At 42.6% G+C, this 21166-nt stretch overlaps 1 protein-coding gene across 5 annotated transcripts in view; it reads right to left on the bottom strand.

The window, feature by feature from the left end:
- Myom1 (myomesin 1) overlaps positions 1-21166 on the bottom strand; it is a 129285-nt gene that overhangs the window by 18968 nt on the left and 89151 nt on the right. For all 5 annotated transcript variants that reach the window (NM_001191584.2, NM_001432105.1, NM_001432107.1 and 2 more), the window contains 8 exon segments: positions 3564-3631; positions 3884-3943; positions 5554-5698; positions 6195-6331; positions 10497-10541; positions 10652-10758; positions 11611-11767; positions 18826-18940. In NM_001191584.2, the coding sequence (NP_001178513.1) occupies positions 3564-3631; positions 3884-3943; positions 5554-5698; positions 6195-6331; positions 10497-10541; positions 10652-10758; positions 11611-11767; positions 18826-18940 (834 nt within the window).

The raw sequence follows: 21166 nt of genomic DNA, 5'->3' as shown, positions 1-21166 counted from the left end.
AATGCTGAATTTGGAGTCAGAGGACACAGGGTTATAAAGAAATCAGTCTGAAATCATTTTAGTGGAGAAAGGGTTACAATAAGGTGAACACCAGACTATAAGCTTAAGTCAGTAGCATCTCTAATTTTCAGTGGTAAAAACTGTCTTAACGTCTGATTTCCATGACAAACACAGGAACTCTGCATTGGGCAGTGGAACTGCTCTCTGCATGGTTATATTGGAGCAGTTGGAACGGAATGGAGACTGCCCTATTGCCGGGCTCACTCCTAAAGGAGCAGAGAGATTGGTAGTCAGGCCAGCTTTGTGTAATGTTAAAGTGTTTCTAAACCAGCTCAGAATCGATGCCAAGGAAGAGCACTCTGTTCTTTCAATCCAGGCATATCCAAGAAGCACTTTCCAACTTAAAAAAAGAACCACTGGATCCGTGTGCCATGCCATGATGGTACAGTATAATAGTCCGACTGAGGTCAGGGAATTGCTTGAGCCCAGGAGTTTGAAAGCAGCTTGGTTAACATGTGAGACCACATCTCCATCCCATAGTTCTTAGGTAGACATTGAACGAAAGGATTCTACATACAGTAATATACACAAGTGATTAAATAGAAATAAAAATATCAAGACCAAAGAAAGAGATTTCCTACTGCACTATTACCCTTGCAGCAGAATGAACAGGATGAATAAGCTCCATTCTATATCTAAAACTTTAATAAAAGAGAAGGAAAGATTACAAATAAATGGATAAAGGAAGTAGGGTTTAATAACTTACCTTCTAAGCAATTCTGATAAGATGCCTTTAGATACTAACCCATATATATAAATCTCGGATGGGTAAAATCATTGCATAGACATAGAGGGATCCTGGGCTTTTTCTAAAACATTTGAATTATTTTTCACAAGGAGGATTATATCCACATAATTCTTGAAAATTAAAATTGTATGAAAGAGTAAGGACTTCATACAAATCAAGAAAGCATAACAAACAAACAAAAAAACCTAGACACCCACTAAATGACTGATAAGATGATAGAGGATTTCAAGACAAAAATGGAGAAGCATTTACTTTTGGTGGTCTGAATGAAGATGAATTTCATAAACTCATATATTTGAATACTTGGTTCTCAGTTGTGGAACTATTTGGAAAAGATTAGGAGATGTGGCCTTGATGGAGGAGGTGTGGCCTTAATAAAGTGGGTGTGGCTTTGGTGGGGGAGGTGTGGCCTTGATGGAGAAGGTGTGGCTTGATGGAGGAGGTGTGGCCTTGGTGGGGGAGGTGTGGCCTTGATGGAGAAGGTGTGGCTTGATAGAGGAGGTGTGGCCTTGATAGAGGAGGTGTGGCCTTGATGGAGGAGGTGTGGCCTTGATAGAGTGGGTGTGGCCTTGGTGGGGGAGGTGTGGCCTTGATGGAGAAGGTGTGGCTTGATGGAGGAGGTGTGGCCTTGGTGGGGGAGGTGTGGCCTTGATGGAGGAGGTGTGGCCTTGATAGAGTGGGTGTGGCCTTGGTGGGGGAGGTGTGGCCTTGATGGAGAAGGTGTGGCTTGATAGAGGAGGTGTGGCCTTGATAGAGGAGGTGTGGCCTTGATAGAGGAGGTGTGGCCTTGATAGAGGAGGTGTGGTCTTGATGGAGGAGGTGTGGCCTTGATAGAGGAGGTGTGGCCTTGATAGAGGAGGTGTGGTCTTGATAGAGGAGGTGTGGCCTTGATAGAGGAGGTGTGTCACTGGGGGTGGGCTTTGAGGTTTCAAAAGCCTATGCCATTCCCAGTGTGCAGTTTGACATGCATGCAAGCTCTCAGCTGTTCCTGCCTTTGTTCTGCCATTATGGAGTTTCAGCTATGGAACCGAAAGCTTAGTTAAATTCTGTCTTCTATAGATCGCCTTGGTCACAGTGCTTTATCACAGCAACAGAAAAGCAGTGAGTAGGCTCCTTATAAACAAGAGCATTCATATTTTACTATGTTGAAAGAATTTCATCTGGGTTGAAGATGTAGCTCAGTGGCAGAGTGCAAGTCCCTGATGCAACACACACACACACACACACACACACACACACGCGCACACAAGCTATTAGCTGCTAAATCACAGAAGTCTACTGGGTTACTGGGCAAGATTGATAAAGGTGGCCAATGTGAACTGCCGGTACACTGGGAGAAACTAGAAATGTCCTGGACTTGCTGAGCACATCATTCTTTTAAATGATTTTTTGATTTGTTCGGTTTATACATGTGAGTGCTTTTCCTGCATGTCTGCATGTATACCACACATGTATGCCTGGTGCTTACAGAGCCCAGAAGAGGATGTAGGATCCCCTAGAACTGAGTAATGGACAGTTGAGAGCTGTGACCTGGGTGTTAGGCACTGAACCCTGGTTCTCTAGGGAGCGGCTCTGTTCCTTCCTGTTCTGTTCTTTTGAGCAGGGTCTCACGATGCAACCTTGACTGGCGTAAAACTCATAATACAGATCCACTCTTCCTCCAAGAGCTAGGATTCAAGCCATGGCCCATCATACCCACATCAGCCAGTGCTCTAATCCATCGAGCCATGTCTCAGCCTTATCTATTTGAGGTTTCTTGAAACTAGACTGCCTCCAGTTCCTGCCTTAGGTGGATCTGGTCTCCTGGATTATCTTGCAGGGGTGGCAGAAGAAATGTTTGTCTGTGTTGACTCCTGCAGTAGAATAGCACCCAGCGGAGTTTTGTGGATAAGCTGGGGCTCTTTCTCAATATTTCAGAGCAAGGGGCTCACCTGAGTCTCATGAGTCTAAATATTTAGTTCTCAGACTCCATGGATTATAAAATACAACAGTAAGTTGCTGGATTTACACACAAGTTGCTTCGATCACAAAAGAGCTGAGAGGTTTGTTCAAATCAGACAGAGCTGGGCACACTCAGCCACACTTCTGTTCGAGTCTCATGACTTAGAGACTTCACCAAACACAAGAATAGCCTACTACTCAGAACGCAGATTTAGCCTAAAACAAAAATCAATGTGTGGCATTCTGAGATCGACAGGAGTTGGCTATCCGAAATCTGAAAGTCCGAACCCTGCGCTCCTCAATCCTCAGCTTTCTGAGCATCAGCTCGGAACCACAGGTGGAACACCTCACACCACGAAACCTCGCTTCCTGTGCAAAGTTATTCAGAACAGTGCATAAAACATCTTCAGGCTATGCCTGTGAAGTACACGTGAAACATGAATGTATTTCATACGTGGGTTTGGGTTTTTCTCTCAGATGTCTCAGTACGCAAGCACAATTATTCCGAAATCCAAAACAAAACAAAATCCACCCTAAACCCCACGCACTTCAGATCTGGACATTTGGGGGAAGGGCCTTCAAGCTGCGGCCAGAAGGGTCTATGCCCTTTTGGAACTCAGGGGCAAAAGCAGGAGTCCTCACTCTTCCCTACACATTTTCACGTGGTTTTATTCTGCTTCTCACCAGTCAAAGGGTCCGTAACATTCAACAGAAAGGCTGCGTCTGCTGCTTGGGAGGTGGGAATCTTCGTTCCACATTCAGTTTTATCTTTATTCCTCCTGAATCAAATATTTAAAACACACCCATCTCTTACCTTGCACTTCAACAGGACATTACATTCGCCAGTCACTTCCCAGCTCAAATACTCAGCGAAGTGTGGGCCTGTGGAGTTTTAATGACATAAGCCATCTTGTAACTAGTGGCAGCTACAGGACCAAAGCTCATCCTTAACCCCCAAGTCGATTTATATTTGAAGTCAGATTTCCTTAAAGTTAGGGATTTAGTTTTAAAATATTTCCGTGCCTACATATTTAATATTTACTATTTTAAATTTTTTTCAGCAAACATGAAATGCTGCTCATTTAAATTTGCTATGGAAATAACTTTGGAATTTTTTTAAGTGTCTATTTTTACCTTGTTTCCTGATCCATTCTTGTCGCTGGAATTCAGCTTCTTTCTGTAGCTTCTTATAAACTTGAAATTGAAAAAAACAAGGAAGTGTGAAATTGAGTTGAGCAGCACAGACCTACATGACAGCCACTATGTTGGCCACCCACTGACCCAATTTCATTATTATGATATCATAGATTGTGATGACATTACTTGCTCTACTTTTTATAAAGATATAGTCTTTGAAAAGTATATAACTTGCATGTGTTTGTGTGTGAGTGTATATACATATGTATGTGTGTTTATATGTGTATGTATGTGGGAGTGTAAGAGTGTGTAAGTGTGTTTATGAGTGTATATGAGTGTAAACGTGTGGTATGAGTGTGTATGTGTGAGAGTGAATGTGTGTGAATGTATGTTTGTGAGTATGTATGTGCATATGTGAGTGTGAAAGTGTGTAAGTGTGTGTTTATGAGTGTGTATGTGTGTATGTATATGAGAATGTGAATGTGAGAGTGTTAGTGTACTTAGGTGTGAATGTGTGTCTGACTGTGAATGTGTATGTGAGAATGTATATGAATGTATGTATGAGTGTATATGTTTGTAATGTGTATGTGTATGTGTATGTGAGTATGGGAGTGTACATATGTGTGGCTATAAATGTGTGAGTGTGTGAGTGTCTGTGAGTGGATGTGTGAGTGGATGTATATAATATATGTGTATGTGGGGGTGGAAGTGAATGCATGTGTGAGCGTGTGAGTTTGTGTGAATATGTAAGTGTGAGAGTATGTGTGTGAGTTTAAGTGTGCATGTGAGTGTGTGTAGGGTGTGTGTATGTGTCTGTGTATGTGAATATGTGTGTGTATGTGAGTGTCTGTGTATGTATGTATATGTGTGTGCACGTTTGTGTGTGTGTGTGTGTGTGTGTGTGTGTGTGTGTGTGTGTGTGTAGACCAGAAGTAGACATAGGATATCTTTGCTAATTGTTCTCTACATACCCCCCAAAGACAGGGTCTCACTATATCGCTTGGCTGTGCTGAAACTTATGTATAGATCGGGCTGTCCTTGAACTTGGAGATCAGACTCCTCCACTTCCCAATTGCTGGGATGAAAAATTTGTACCACCACACCCAACTCTCGCCTTAATTTTTTTAAGACTCAAAGATTATATTGCTTTTACACAGGACTTGAGTTCAAGTCTCAGCACCCATACTGGGCAGGTGGCAACCATCTGTAATTCCAGTTCACATCTGCAGATACCCACACATATACTTAAAAATAAAAAAACAAATCTCTCTCTCCTTTTTAAAGATGGGATTTTAAACTAGACCTAGAGATCACTGATTTGGCTACCCTGGCTGCCAGCGAGCCCTAGGGGGGTCTTCAGCCTCTGCATTAAGCGCTGCTATGCTGGGTATTTTGTGTGGGAACTGGTGATCCAAACTTAGGTCTTATTGTTTGCCGGCACCTTATTAACTAAACCATCTCCCAAGCCCCAAGACTAAATTACTTCTCCAAGGTCATAAAGCTAGGAAACGGTAAAACCAAACTGGCGGCTATTACAAACACAGACATCTGGCAGCCTTTTCAAAACTCGTGCTACATTTTAAACCACGATGGCCTCCACGGGCGTTTATCACGGCTGACCTCTACAGTCGCCAGGTGTCCCGCAGACTGTCCTCCAGTGTCCTTACCGTCTCCAATGAGAACAAGGGTAGAATGGCCAGTTGCTTTTCCATCCTGAATCTGGAATGTGTACGTCCCTTCATCCTCATCCTGCAGCTTCTCCATGAACATTTCGATGATGCCAGTGTTTCGGTCGATGTGCATCTTGTATTTCTTCAACATGAAGAAGACAAAGCCAGAGAAACCAGCAAGGAAAACACTTTGTTTTGAGGACAATAACTCCAATGAAATAAAAAATCAAACCCCAAAGAGTCAGAATTTTAGTATTTCTAGACAACTCAGCACGTTGCCTAAATATCTTGTTACTGGAAAAATGAATGTATTGTGTGCGCAGATGCTTACACAGAAATAAGACCTTCACAGTTGCCATGCCATCATAGATGGGAGAGATCTCATAATGTCTCATCCCTAAAGGAGAGCTGCAGGCAGGTAATGACTGCCAAGAGAGGGAGAACCAGTCTTTTCCTGGGATGTGCCCCCTGATAGGGCCTTCCCTGAACACATATATACTTACAAGCTAATATATATATATATATATGTATGTATGTATATATATATATATATGAAATTCTTTAAAATTAAGTAAAAGTAAAATATCAAAAATGAATATTTTTAATTGAAAACAACAACAATGAATGTAAAAGCCTACCGGCCCCTCAAAAATTTCCTTCTCGTTAAATATGTAGTTGACTTTGGCATTGCCAGACAGCTTCTCAGCCTGCATCCAAAACCGGACCTGACCTTTCTCCAAAATTTCAACCGCCAGCTCTGACTTAGTCGGGACAGCTAGGGAAAATAAAAACAGACATGGTAAGTCATCATACACTGGGTGACAACAGACTAACAAGTGAAAAAGAGGGACAGCACCAATAGCAATTGTAGACCCCTGTTCTACATGACCCAGAGGTGACGGGCACATTATAGGGAACCCTCAGACAAAGGGACATCATTATAGGAGGGCTTAAGACTAAGGGACATTATAGGCGACCTCAGACTAAGGGACATTACAGAAGGCCTCAAACGAAGGGCCAGGGGCCTTGAGTCTCATACATGGGATCTCACCCTTTTTGAAGCATAGTTGTCTCAACTGTCAAAACAAGGGAGATGAAGGGGCGCTTCCAGGTAACCTCTGTGATCCTACTGAAGCTTTAGTCAAGGTTAGTAAAGGGCAGTCACATCGTAAAATGAGAGAAGTTCTCCAACGATCCAGGATGGCCAGTGTATAGCCCCAAAATTTGCTAGTAAAAAAACTATTCAACAGCCAGGTGTCAGGGATGCCTTTCTTTGTGTTTCCCCCTATCTACTCCATAAAATCATTTACAGATGTCTTCTGCCTCAAAACTGAAGGGACTCTTGGATAGTCTGTACTGAGGGGATGCATTTGGGGGGAGAGAAGATAGGTTTTGAGGTTGTTCCTCTCCTTACACCTCATGGTCCTCACTGTCAACATGGATACTGTGTGCCTCACTTGGAGATCAGACAGTTAATTTGGGTACAACAGGATACATTAATGATCAGTAAATGGAGGTGACAGGATACGTTAGTGATCAGTAAACAGAGGTTAAGTTCTCTGGTCCCCACCACGTTTACTGATGAGAAAGCTGAATACTAAGAAAGAGCTGTGACCCTGGAGACACAGAGCTAAGCCTGTGATTGTCCCTGCTATTCTGTACTGTTCTTTGTCCCAGTTCCATTTCTATATGGAAGACTGTGGTTCTCCAGTGTGAATAAATAAATGTCTGAGTGGAGCAGAGAAAAGACAGTTCCCAAGACTAGAGGTTCATTCTTGCTACAAGTCTTGAGAATAGAAACCATCTTCCAGAAATGTCTGGGGAACCCGTCATGGAGGTCCTAATGTATGGTAATGTGACTTGGAGTAGCAATGCCAAGGAAGGGACTGGCTTTCTTGGGAGTCTTTGATTTTCTCTTTCTGCCCCAAGTCATAAGAACATTGTCTAGAGGAACACAGAGCGCCATGAATTGCCATGGAGGGGACAAGCATTCAGACAAGCATGCACATTCAGACAGACTATGGCATGGTTGTGAGAATAACATGGAGCCAGTCCCTTGGGCTTCACCAGCCACATGCACTGGATTAATTATTGGCTCCAATGGCCTCATGTTCTTCACTTCTAAAATCAGACTACTATGGTACTTTCTGGATCAGTGGATGTTCAAATGACGCATTACAACTAAATGCCCCAGGAAGGGCCTGTCATATAATAAATGCTCAATAAATGTTGGCTCTTCATATTTGGGTATCTGCTTTTTCCTCCAGTTGCTTAGACAATATTCTATAATTATAAAATATAGTGTGTTGAAAACTAGGAGCACCTAGCAGTGTATTTGTAGTTATGAATATATGCTTATGTGTGTTTGTGTGTGTGTGTGTGTGTGTGTGTGTGTGTGTGTGTGTGTGTATGCACGCACAATCCATTACCTGGGTAGATAGGGTAATAGCAAGTACCTACTAATGAAGAACCTTGATACAGGATGTAATTGATATTGCATCTTCTACACTCAGACAAACTGACTTGCCACACTGCAACTTATTAATAATTATTATTAATAATTATATGGCCCAAGTGGGCCATATAATTTTCAGTTTTTACATATATATAATATATATTATATATATAATATATATATATTCTTTCAGATCCAAATCACCTTCTCTGGCAGTTTATTTATTCTAGCAAAACCTATTATTTGTAGATTAATAGATTAAAACCAGTAAGGCACATGCTTACTGGTTTTCAAAATATTCCTGAAATGGCTTGACACAGGAGAACTTACTCTGTTAAAGGATAAAGGGATGGGATTTTTAGAATTTACATTCGATGAGAAATAAGACATATAAGGCCTCATGAATCTCAAGAAAATGACTTGATGTCTTCCTTGACCAAGAGGAAGTGGGTGTGGACAGAGAAAATAGATACATTGCTCTGACTAGCTGGCAGCTCTCTCAAGGTTTCCTTTTGTAACCTCATCATTGCAGTTGGTGAAAGAAATACTGAACTGTCCTATTTAAAATGCTGTTCCAAGGGTCTAAGAAAAGCTTCTCTGGGTTGGGGTATGTTTTTCACATTCATAGTTTAAAACATGTCCCTGGGCTCTCCCTCTGTGCCAACACGATGTCACAGCTGATCTGTAATAAGGAAGCCTTGAGTTTGTTCTCATCCTCTCTCCAAGCACCGACAATTAAATCCTTAGGTGTAAGCAAGATAAAACGTCTCAGCGCAGATGCCAACAATACGAGTTGGTTACAAAGCCCTTAATTATACTGTCTCAAGTCCGCATGATCACCAACCTGGCCCAGGCGATGTGAACTTAGCAGTGACACCCTGCCTTGACTCTGCTCTCTACCATCTTTTAACCTAAATATAAATGTGTTGGGGAGGCGTTGCCTGGATACATGAGCATTGTTTACTAACTAGATTAGTGCTCCTTTCCACTGCGATCAGGCTTGAGCAGAGGCTGTAAACATGGACCTTAGAAACAGCTTCTGATTAGGGCCTAGGAGCTGTCACGATTGCCAATCCTGGAAAAAAGAAAGCGAAGCCCAGAGAAATGGAAATGGTTCACACAGGGTCACAGAGCCAAGAACGTCCAGGGAGGCCTCCACCTTCCACATAGCTTTCAGAATTAACTATATCATCCACGATAATACTTTCCAGTTTTATGGTTACTAAGCACACAGAGGAAGCTAATGCCGTGGGTTGGGAGCTCCTGAAACACTATAGTCATAAGAAATATAAGCAAGCATTGAGGAATCTTTTAGATTCCTAATTTAAAAGAGGGAGAGTATACACCACCCTTTAATTTGCTATCTAAACCTGGCTGGTGGGTAAGGGATCCTTTTAGGCCAGCGGAATCTTCGAGGTGCTATTTCAAACGTTCCTTCTTTTAGGTGTCAGCTGCAGAGTTTAATCTTTTATACGGAAGGTGCTTTGTCTAAGGGCATGTGAATGGTTCAGGAGGGCCTTCTGCAGGATGAGGCCCTTCACCCTGTTTTCCAAGAGAATAAAACATTGTCTTTAGATTGGCTCTGCTTAGAGCTTGGAGTCTCCTGTTACGTGCCAATGTTATGGAGTCGCCTAAAACATAAATGAGTATGTTTAGGACATATGAGTGTGATCCCAAAGCATGTGGGTTTAAAAAAAATTGAAGAATGTATTTACTCATATTACATCTTCAGATCCTCATACTGCCGTTGGGGGTGGGGGTTTCTATTCCCTTCCCTTTCTTTTTCCTCCTGGCCTCCTTCTCAGACAGGCTCCCTGGTAGCCCAGGCTGGTCTCTAACTCCCTACTTTGCTGTATAGCCCAGGATGACCTTGAAATTGTGGTATCAAGTGCTGGGATAGCAGGTGTGTGCCATTGTGCGTGGTTTTGCGTGGTGCTGGGGGTCAACTTGGGCATCTGTTTCTGCCAGAAAAGCCCTCAGAGCCCCATGGAGTATTTTTTCTATGTTAGTACCTTGGCACTTCTGAAGGGAGGAGGACATAGCAAAGAAAAGTGTCATTTCTAGAAAGTGGATTTGTGGCTGCTGGCTTATGATGTATATCCTAACACCTCTCCCCATCTCTCTTTCTCTTTCTCCTCTCCCTCCTTCCAGGCCTCCTTACTCCCTCCTTTCTTTGCTTTGCCAGATTTCACCATGTAGCCCAGATGAGACCATTACCCCCAGCTCCCTGTTTTTTAAACTCTTATGTCAAAGTAGGGTCTTGAGGTTGTCTAGTTTGGTCTTGAACTTGAACTGGGTAGCCCAGGTAGGCTTTGCCTTTTTCATGTCTCTGCTAAGTAACAAAGATTACAGCCCTGGGCCATCAGGTAAGGCTTTAAACTTTTCTCAATTAAAAAGAAATCTCTCATCTGTTCTATTGTACATGCTGAACCCTTGGCAAAACCACTAAAACCTGCAAGTGCACAAGGTGTATAAGTATACTCACTCGGGAACTTGTGCTCCTGGCTGAGGGCGAGCAGACGTTTCATCTCTGTATAGAAAAATGGAAGACAAGCCTTTATCTACTGAATCAAATGCTACTTGATAACAACTGGGAAAGGAAAGCCACAGTAGACTTGGGGAGAACCGATTTAAACTCACCTTCTTCGTCTATCAAGTAGCTTGACGCTATCCCGTCAGTGTCCGTTACATCACAAGAATAGGTGCCCAAGTCATCTGGCCCGAGGTCTTTAAAGACCATTTTTGTCCTTCAAAACAAAATATGTTTCCTAGAGATGAGACTGTGCGTGGTCTGTGGGCCTGTCACCCTCTCATTTCTGACACCTTGTACATGCTAGTCCCGTCATGTAGGGCACTTGTCATGTCCCCACCCACCCCTACCCCAGTAAGCTAAACCATGCTAACTCTTGGTGTCTTGGTTTGAATGTCATTTCCACTAGAAGACTTTCCTGGGTTCTTGTAGGATGATGAGGACACAGGTGTGAATGTCCCATCTCACCCAAGCTCTGCTGCATATATAGTACACACCCTCAAGGAGACATTCTCCTGATTAGCCCTTTCTGAGGAGCCATTTTTTTTCTCCTACAGGTAGAACATGCTGCAGGTGGCTCTGGGTGCTTCTCTTGTCAGAACTGATAGTAGACTGGGATCATGCCCCCGTATAATGCCTGTGCCTTCAGAGATAGGCTTCTCCTTTGCTTTCTGGGGTTCTCTGGCACCCAGCACCTTGTCTGGAACACACCAGCTAATTAATGAACAGATTGATATTCTAGTTCACCATGGTTTCTCATTTTCTCAAGCTCTAAACAGCCATGCCTATCACCTAAGATCAACCAAACGTTTTAATGTTACTGAGTGAACCAGAAGAGAAGTTTATAGTTTGATTATTGTTTTTTTTTCTTTAACCAAATGTGTTCTACTTCAAGAACTGTGCATTTGAAGGATTATTTTAAGGCTTATACTGGTTATGGATTCGTATAATACCAGATGTAGAATAGTAATGACTTCATCTTCTTATGCCACGGAGAGTAAGTAAAGGGCAGGACTTATGTCCTTGTGTTGAAGAGGTAATGTGTTACTAGGATAGAGGCATTCCTTACTTATTGCCTTTGCTTTCAACTTCTAATCGTGGAGAGTCTTCAGAAGGGACATAATCTTTGGACCAGACGAATTCTGACTTGGGAGTCATCTGATCACATTCAAAGTTCAAGGAAATGACTCCGTCATCATCCACATTCACAACAACCTCTTTGGTACCTAGAAGATTGTAAAGAAGGCATTTGGTTGAGATTTGTGATAAAACCAGACAGCCAAGAATTCTCGTGTTTAAATGCCTTCCTTTATTTAGCCTTACAGCAAGGCTGGACTAGGCCAGGGATTCTCTGAAATTCAGCTTCCATCCTGTGACAAGGAATTAAATGAATCTGTCATGTTTCTTATGTAGAGGCAACACCAGAGCCAGTTCTGTCTGCCTGGAACTGAGGAAAATTTGATGGAAATGGACACCACAGTTGGGAACAGACTTGATTGTCATTACGGACAAAGAAGTCTTGAGCAAAGGGGAAGTGGATTCATAACTTTTGCTTCAATAAATCCTGTACCTACTAAATAACCAGAAAAGAATAGAAAAACATTACTAAACTACAGAGAAATTTCCAAGAGAAAATAGAAAAAATAAGCATCACCTACATTCTCTCACTCAAAATCGTAAGTCATATCCAGAGGAAGAATGTACGGGAACTTTCTCTACTTACCCCATAACCTTATCAATTTGAAGGTGTCTCTCTAGATTGGAAATGACAACTAGAGAAGATTATCATTGAGCCATATGAAAATTTAAATGGAGATAAATTTCAAGAGATCCAATGTGTTTCAAGAAGATTGGTCTCTGGATTTTAAAAGGAAATAATTTAGAGTTATTTTATTTGGAGGGGGGGCTTATAATAAATTGCACTGGCTTCCAATATAGCAATTTAAAGTTTGTACAACAGCACATCTATTGCCAAATCCAGTTTGAAAAAAAGCAAAATGTACTCGATGTATGCAAATGTATGCAAATCCAGTCATCAGCCTAAACTCCGTTTGTTTCAGTATATTAGAAAAATTACATTTAGTCTCTGAATGTTACAGCTTTATTCTTTTTCAAAGAGTTAGAAAATTTTTCTATAGATGCTTTCCAGAGAAATGTTATTTTGTCTCTAGACGGTACCACTGAAGTCCTTCATTCTGGGTGTTGTCCAACATAACCAAGAGAGCCAGAGTCTTGTTAGGAGATGTTCAAGAGGAAACTATCCTAGATCCTGATCCTGATAGTTGAGATACTTTGTGTTCTTCCCAGCGACAATGTAAGCTTTCACTTCCGTATCTATGTATACATCCAAACAGTGATTGTTAACACAAGAGTGGAGAGGGAAGAACACAGACAGCACTAGGTCTTGCAGAGTTTTTCAGTCTTAGTTTTAAGAAATGGTTATCATCATATTTGACTCATTGTTAATCTAAAATAGCGATCAATGAAATGTCTAATTGTTCCTTAAGTGAAGCATCTGCCACACGGTCCTTGTCAAGTTGTAGGCCCTGGGTTGTTTTTTTTTTTTTTTTTGTCCAGACACCCCCTTGTTATAAAGTAGTGAAGCACTGTGCTTATTGGAATTGAGGTAAAGGCTGGTGCTGAAGAATGCTTGGGCCTAGCTAGTATTACAATGCAGAGTTTGCAAGAGTCCCTGTGAGAATATAAATTTAGCATACTTGTATATCTGTGTTACTATGAGGAGGACAGAAGTGACGTCCTCCTTGTATGGGTGTTGACTAAATTGTTTTTCTCTTTTTGCACAGTGTCTGCGTTGGAAGCATGACCAAGTTACTCATATCAACCATTATCTTATCTGCAGTCCTTCCCCAGAGAAAATGAATCACCCTGTTTGCTGTTTATTATAGCAAAGACGTGAGTTAAGTTTATAAAAGAAAAGTATTGCTTGGTCTAAACTCTTAATTCCCCACCCCCGGGGCTAAAGATGGGAATTCAGTGCAGAGAAGTCACACAACTGAAAGCATATGGGTAGGTCCCTTGGCTCCACCTCCCTCTCTGATCAGTAAATACCTTTGTTCTGTAAAGCCTCACCCACCTGGAACCTGGCTCCAAACCAACAAACAAGAGAACATAGTTCTCTAAGCCGGAGGGCTCAGGTGCCAAAGTCCACTTTAGGGTCCTGCTCACCGGGAATTCCTGACTGTCACATGGGATCTATTTATTCTTCACTGTGGCAATGCTGACACACCTAACCGGCTACTTCCTTAGCAGATTAAGCTTAACAAACAGAGAAGAGCCTGCTACTGGTAAACATGTTAAGAACAGAAAGCAACCAGAAAGGAGATAGAAAGAAAAAGAAAAACCATATACCTTCTGTCCAGTAAAGGTATCACTACGTTGCAATCCTGTGCTGCGAATAAGGTTGGTAACTCTGGCTCTGAGCCATATACAGAAAGTAAATAAGAAGGCTCAGATTATTGAAATGTATAATCTTTTCAAACGACTTCGTAGAGTCTTAAAATGAAAATTAACTGATGAGTTGGCCGTGAGTTCTCAGATAAATAGAACAGCTGGATACTTAAAACTGAACTCTAATTATTTATCCGTGCCTTATTATGCTGATAAACAAGCAAGTGAAGTGAAAGCACTTTTCCACATCACTTTACACTTAGAAGTCAAGCAGGATAGAGTCTGTTGTGAAAAGAAAGACTCCCTGCAGACAGTCTCATCTAGGTGAAAGGTCAACCCACTTTCCATCACCTCGCCCGGTTGGAAAAGAGAGCCAAAGTCCTCAGTGACTCGGGACTTTTCAGAAACTACTTCTGAATCTGTTTAAGAACATGGAAATTCACTTCGTACGCCGGGAGATTTGAGTAGAGAAAAGAATGAAAGATTATTTGGGCCTGACAAGGTATTAAAAGTTGTCCTGGGACTGCAGAGATGGTTCAGTGACTATGAGGTTATGTTCTAGTTTTATACAGGGTCCAAGTTTGGTTCCCAACACCCACAAACAAGAGGCAGCTCCAGGAGATCCAACACCTTCCGGACTTCACAGATGCCTGCACTTGTGTGCACACAGCCCCATCCTCCTCCCCTTCCTCCCCACTCATGCATGCATACACACAAGCACAAACAACACACAATTAAAAATAAATCTTTAAGAAAAAGAAAAGTTGTCCCTAGTCAGTTCTTCAACCTCAAATATTAAGGATAAAAAACTCCCGGGAACTCTCGATATGAGAATGGGCTGAGAAATGACCAGAGATAACATAAACTACTGGAAATGAACTGATTCTGACACGTTTTTCTATTTCTTAGAAAAGGAAATAAGAATGATTACATCTCAGTGAGCTGTTTACTTTCCTGCCTATCTCCATAACAAGATAGAGATATGATTTTTAAACCTTTTACATGAGCAGTATTCTAAACCTTATTGTCCTGCTCTGTGTACATATGTGCACAAGTATGACACACGTATGTTTTTAAAAACCCTCAAAAGAGGAGCAGATAGCTCAAACCACAGGGAGCAACGGTCACCAGTGGCTCGTATCACTGAGCTGTCTTTTACTTATCACACTTGACTGGCCTGCCATCTTGGCACCTACCCTGTGGCCTCCACTGGCCCTGACTTTCCCAGCTCATTCCTCACAGCCACACGAATGACGAGATGCCTAGAATGAAGGGTACATTTCTGATGCTACAAGAGATGCGCTGCTCAGAACAAGGTAGTAGTTGTTCAAATATGAAATGTCTCCCATAGGCTCATGTGGTGATTGATGCTTGGTTGTCATGGTGATGGTAGTTGTGGTGATTCCTGTGGTACTACTTTGGGAAGCCCAGAGCCCTTAAGAGGTGGGTCCTGTGCTGAGGATGTCAGTCACTGAAGATGGCCCCCAGTCCCTCTCTTACTCTCTGCCTCCTGTCTGTAAGACCATTAGCTGCTATGCTATGTCTTCCTTGCACGATGGACTAAAACCTCTCAGACACGAGGCAAACGAACCTTTCCTCCTTTGAAGTTTATGCCAGTTGCCACCACTGAGAACTGTATGCTGGGGTCAAAGGGACAGTTAGGAAGCAGGTACAATGGGGCTGGGGATTTAGCTCAGTGGTAGAGTGCTTACCTAGGAAGCCCAAGGCCCTGGGTTCGGTCCCCAGCTCCGGGGAAAAAAGAAAAAAAAAAAAAAAAGAACCAAGAAAGGAAGCAGGTACAAGAGCAGTTTTCTGAATTAGCCAGTATTGCTCATCTTGCAGAGCCAGCCAGCCTCCTGCCTCAGAATCCGTTATGTGTCCACCATGAGGCCGCTTGCCCACATCTGTCTTCTCAGGGCTTTACCAGCCACTGGGTCAACCAAATTTTAGACACTCGGCTGTTAACTGAATCTCAACTCATTTTTCTTTGGGAGAATGTATTCTCTTAACCTGCTCTGCTGCTTGTGCCCAGCTCCTACTTGAGGCCTTGCATGGTTCTCCTACCCATTATGTGATTCTCCTGCCTGCTGCTCTGTTTCTCTCAAAAGAATGACTACAAGCTGCACTGCCCACTGTTAACCTCCAGATAGATCACCTGCCAGGCCAGGTCTCTGTTATCCCCTATCTGATCTGGCTCACCTGGCCTCCTCCTCCATTGTTGTTGTGATACAATCAACACAGATACTGTTTAAAAGTGTCAAGCATCAAGAGAAAAAAATGTCTTTTTAGGTATCACCACATAACATACTTCTAACCCGTTCTGTCTGTGGGTTTCTTTGGCTAACAGCTGTCTTGGGAAATCACCACAGGCACACTTGGTCTGTTGTCTGGCTTCTCATTAGCAACACAATTGGACTTTGTAGCAATGGCGGGGCAGTATCTCTTCCAGCTTTGACTTCAAAGGGAGACCAGTGATCCTACTGACTCCAGTGGATTAAGTGAACTTTCAACTGAAATCCAATTACATCTAAAGTATCTTGTTAAGAGTATTTTTGGTCTGCTGTTACTTGATAAGCTTTATTTTCTACCTGAGAATTTAATAATGTATGGCAAGGGAAGGTGTTCGTCTCAAATAAAGGCAAAGGATTCCAATGACCTAAAGTATTTTCTCGCCAAGTTTGCAAGTTTCACACCCAAAGTCTTGAAATTGATATCATTTCTCTCCTTCCTTTTATTCATTCTAACATAAGGTGAGCAAAATAATACACTGAACCCTTAGAAACTTAATAAATATAGTCAATTTTAGTCTACATTTAAGTTTTGTTAGCCAGCAACTCAACCAAACCCTGAATCCTAGTTTCTAGCCTAGTTTCTAGCTTTGCAGAATTGTACGAAGGTCTGCCTTAGCTCTCACCATACCAAGCTGTAAACTCTTGGTCCCACATGGTCATAAACCTAATGAGCAAATACACTGCTCCCAGGGCACATACAGAACCTGCCGTGTAGTGTCGTGTTGCAAGAGTGAACGTGTCTGCTGACTAGAAACCAATTCCAAACGTCACAGCGAAGCGTTTTGACTTTGTGTGCCTGAGGATTCTTTCCCAAACTGTGAACAGCTACGTGCATTCATGTCTGCAGCTGTTGGCTACAGTTACAGTCCAAGAATGGGATGGCCGTAGATGTGACTTTTCCAAATCAGTAACATGGAACTTTCGATGGGGAAGTCAATAGCCAACCCCCAATGATAGTCACGGTAACACCACATCTGGCTGGCAGCCTGCCATTATGAAGGTACTGATTTGGCAAAAAGGGCGACTTAGGTTTTCTTTAATCAAGTTGGGAAACAATAGCTTAAAAGGTGCTTTATTCTAGATGGAGAGTTCCCTTACACAGTAATCTAAATGTTCTCTGAGGGGTAGGCATTGCACATGGACCCATATAAATATCTATTTGGCACCACTGATATTCACACAGTTGACACCTGAGGGGTCCGGTCCCAAGATACATGTATGTCTTATATATGTCCTGCTGTCTTTGTGTGTCTGTTCGTAGCATTTTTCTTCTTTCTTTGGCATTTTGCAAAGGTTACAATGAAGTGTAGAAGTATCTGTCCCATTCTGTAAAGATCACTTTTGTCAAGCACATACCTACCAACTGGTTTAGGAGGAGACAAAAACAGTCAACAGGAAGCAGTGGGCAGACTTAGAGCGCGCACTGTCGATACTTTTCAAGGGGTTTCAAAGAGTAGAAATTTCCTATGTTTACATTTTTCTCATCAAGAAAATAAAATATGACTTTCTCTCTTTGCCCTGTGGTCATTTCATTCCCAAAAATGGGGGCACATGAAAGCAAAAGCCCTTTATGCTAGAATGAATTTTTTTTTCTTTTCTTTTTTTTGGAGCTGGGGACCGAACGCAGGGCCTTTTGCTTGCTAGGCAAGCGCTCTACCACTGAGCCAAATCCCCAGCCTAGAATGAATTTTTAAACAAGTGACTGGATAATAATTTTTACTGCTCACTGTCACTGGTGCTTTCTTTTAGGAAACTTCAGTGAACTTAAACAAAACTTTTAAAATAGAACAAACTGAAGAGGAAAGGGATCACCACTATCGTGCTGTTGGATGATAGAACACACGACAAAAAAATGCACCAAAAGAGGATAATAGTTCAAGGTTTGGGAGCATATTGTGCAATTCAAATTTTATGGCAGGCAGAATATATGTTACTGTTTACATAATACGCAGAGCACACAATGTTATACAGTGTGTTTATGTGTGCACACGATGCTTTATTGGAGCATAGCCACAGTTGCTCAGGGACTTTCTGTGATTGTCTTCATGCCCTGGCAGGCCAAGGAGCTGTCAGAAGGACCGTGTGGCTGTAACGCTGAAAATACTACTTTGCCCTTGACAGAAAGTATGCTGACCTCTGGTTTAACTTCAGAGCTGAACCTCTATATATCCTAATCTGTGCAAGGGTTGTACCCACTCCCGGGGATTTTCCAGCTCCCTCTGTAATTGTAAAGTTTCAGGGCTAATGGCCAGGTTATAACAGGAGCGGCGTCATATGGGAACGTGCTTAAGTGGGTTCGGAATACGAAGCGATTACGTATTAACCACTTCAAACCTGGCTAATCCCAGATCTGAAGACCCTCTGAAGGAATACGTGACTCCCCCATGCTAAGGGTATATCTATTGACTACCAGACGGCGCCTACAGAGAATGAAGACGGGTGGGCTAACTGTGACTTCAGTCTCTTACACGAGTAGCTTCTTCCCCACTTTTGGTCCTTGGTAAACCCTGGCTCCTGTGCACGATAGTGAAATGCTCCACTGCTGAGTGGTACTTCAAGCTGGAGATGAAAAAATAAGGACCCACCTGGACGAGTTTCAGCCACAACAGGTCCAGCGAGATCAGAAGGCTTCCCAACACCCGCCTGGTTGATGGCCCGCACACGGAACACGTAGCTGATACCCTCTTTGAGGCCTTGCACCTGGAATGAGCAGGTTTAGAGATAATGAGAGCCTTATGTCTCATATGCACATGTGCTCTTTTTCTGTAGGTACCTTTAGTCACACAACCCCAAGGAACCAGGGTTTGTGCTCTAGAGCCGACTCTTTGCCAGCCTGGCGGCTTTGACATTGGTACCTTCTCTGTAGACCAGCTGTCACTGGATAGGTTGCTAAAGTCCCTTCCAAGCCTGTCATTGTCACAGTCTCTCTCTTAGATAATTTAAGCACCTCCCGAGTCAGAAACATGTATACAGACACACTTTGAGTAAGTTAGCTGTTTTATTCTTTGCCTAAAAGGTAAAATACAAAGTGTTCAAAATAGCATCTGTTACCACACCTCTCAGTGATTCCCTTGGTAAGAAGACATTTTGTATTTATTCAAAAGTACATTCCAGGTGCTAGAGAGACAGCTCATCACTGTCTGTTCTTCCAAAGGACCCCAGTTCAACTCCAACCACCACCACATAGCAGCTTGCAACTGTCTGTAACTCCAGTTCCAGGGCATCTGACCCACTCTTCTGGTCTCCATGGGTACTAGGTACACACGGTACCCCAACATACATGCAATCAAAATACTCACTCACATATACTAAAATAAAAATAAAATTTAAAATATATTCCATCACTAAAACACAAACAGAATCCTTGCACATTTGTTGCCTATTTCTCACTAAATAGACAGGATACTAATATAATTGTGAAACAGCATTTACATGTAATTTATCCCCTAATGTGGTGGTAGAGACCAATATTCAAAATCTGACTTAAAGCAAACAGTGCTAGGGAACATTTGTGACTATGAAATTTAGACTATTCATGCTCAGACTGCTAGGTTTTAAGTCTAACTATTGGATTATATCTTGATGACATCAGACTATTATTATATAGTGGTAGATCTCACTGGAACTAATGAATTTAGCTGTTTTGTTTTGTTTTGATTTGTTCTATGAAACAAGGTCTTGTGTGGACCAGGCTGGTCTGGAACTTACTACATGGTGATGGCTGACCTTGAACTCCTGATCTTCTGGCTTGTCTCTCAAGTGCTAGAATTACAGGCTTGCCACCACACTCAGCTGAGCTAATGGATTTTCAAAAATAATTTCAAAGTGGAGATAAGTTCAATCTGTAAATGAACTTGAGCTAGGGCACAAGCCAACTGCATAGAGCTTAATATATTTCAAATTCTACAATGAGAATAATGCTAAGAAAGGAACAGAAATATTTCCTCCTGATAAAAATAGGCCAGTCACCAGGTGCCTGACACATAGGGGACGAGTGGCTGTGAGCTGGGTTTCTGTAACACACGAGGAAGAGAGAGGTCCACATTCCAGAGTCCTGTCCTGTTTTGACAGGAGGACATCTACACTCTCCCATCGCCCCGGCTCGAGGAAAACATCGTGACAAAGTCATAACCTACATACTCTTGGTTTTCCTTTCTTTCCTATAATCTGTGTTTTTAATTCGATATTTTATTTATTTTCATTTCAAATGTTATCCCCTTTTCCTGTTTCCCTTCCGAAAACCCTCTATCCCATGCCTCCTCCCGCTGCTTTTATGAGGGTGCTCCCCTACCCATCTACCACTCCCTCCCGCCTCCCTGCCCTGACATTCCCCTACACTGGGGCATCCATCGAGTTTCCACAGGACCAAGGGCCTCCTCTCCTACTGATGCCAGATAAGGCCATCCTCTGTTACATATGCAGCTGGAGACATGTGTACTCTCTGGTTGGTGGTTTAGTCTCTGGGAGCGCTGGGTGGTGGGTGGGGCTGGGACTCTGATTGGTTGACATTGTTGTTCTTCCTATGGGGTAGGCTCTGATTGGTTGATATTGTTGTTCTTCCTATAGGGCTGCCCTTCCATTTACTCCTCATTTCACACGCTCGCTCGCATTACCAACACAAGTGTGAACCATTCGGTGTGAATGAAGAACGCAAATCTGAGTGGTTATGATAAAGTCACATTGAATATGCCACGGAAGCCTATCCCTTGTCCGGCTTCGGGTCTTCAGGCACTCGGTCTCCACCCTGGAGGGTGGTGGAGGGTGGGGGTGGGGACAGTCTTTTTTGGCTCACAAAACACAGCCCACACAAGTAAAGGACTTGCTGTTTCTGAGCAGTGCCTGTGTGTGGTTAGGCACAGGTTCAGTAAGCACACGCTGGGGACCTGGAGTAAGGGTGAAGGCCAGCAAGCTCGGGGAGTTCGTGCA

Source organism: Rattus norvegicus, chromosome 9 (genome assembly GCF_021556685.1).
Source record: "Rattus norvegicus strain SHRSP/BbbUtx chromosome 9, alternate assembly SHRSP_T2T, whole genome shotgun sequence".
Taxonomy (NCBI): Eukaryota; Metazoa; Chordata; class Mammalia; order Rodentia; family Muridae; genus Rattus; species Rattus norvegicus.
This window is presented reverse-complemented; position numbering and strand designations above follow the sequence as displayed.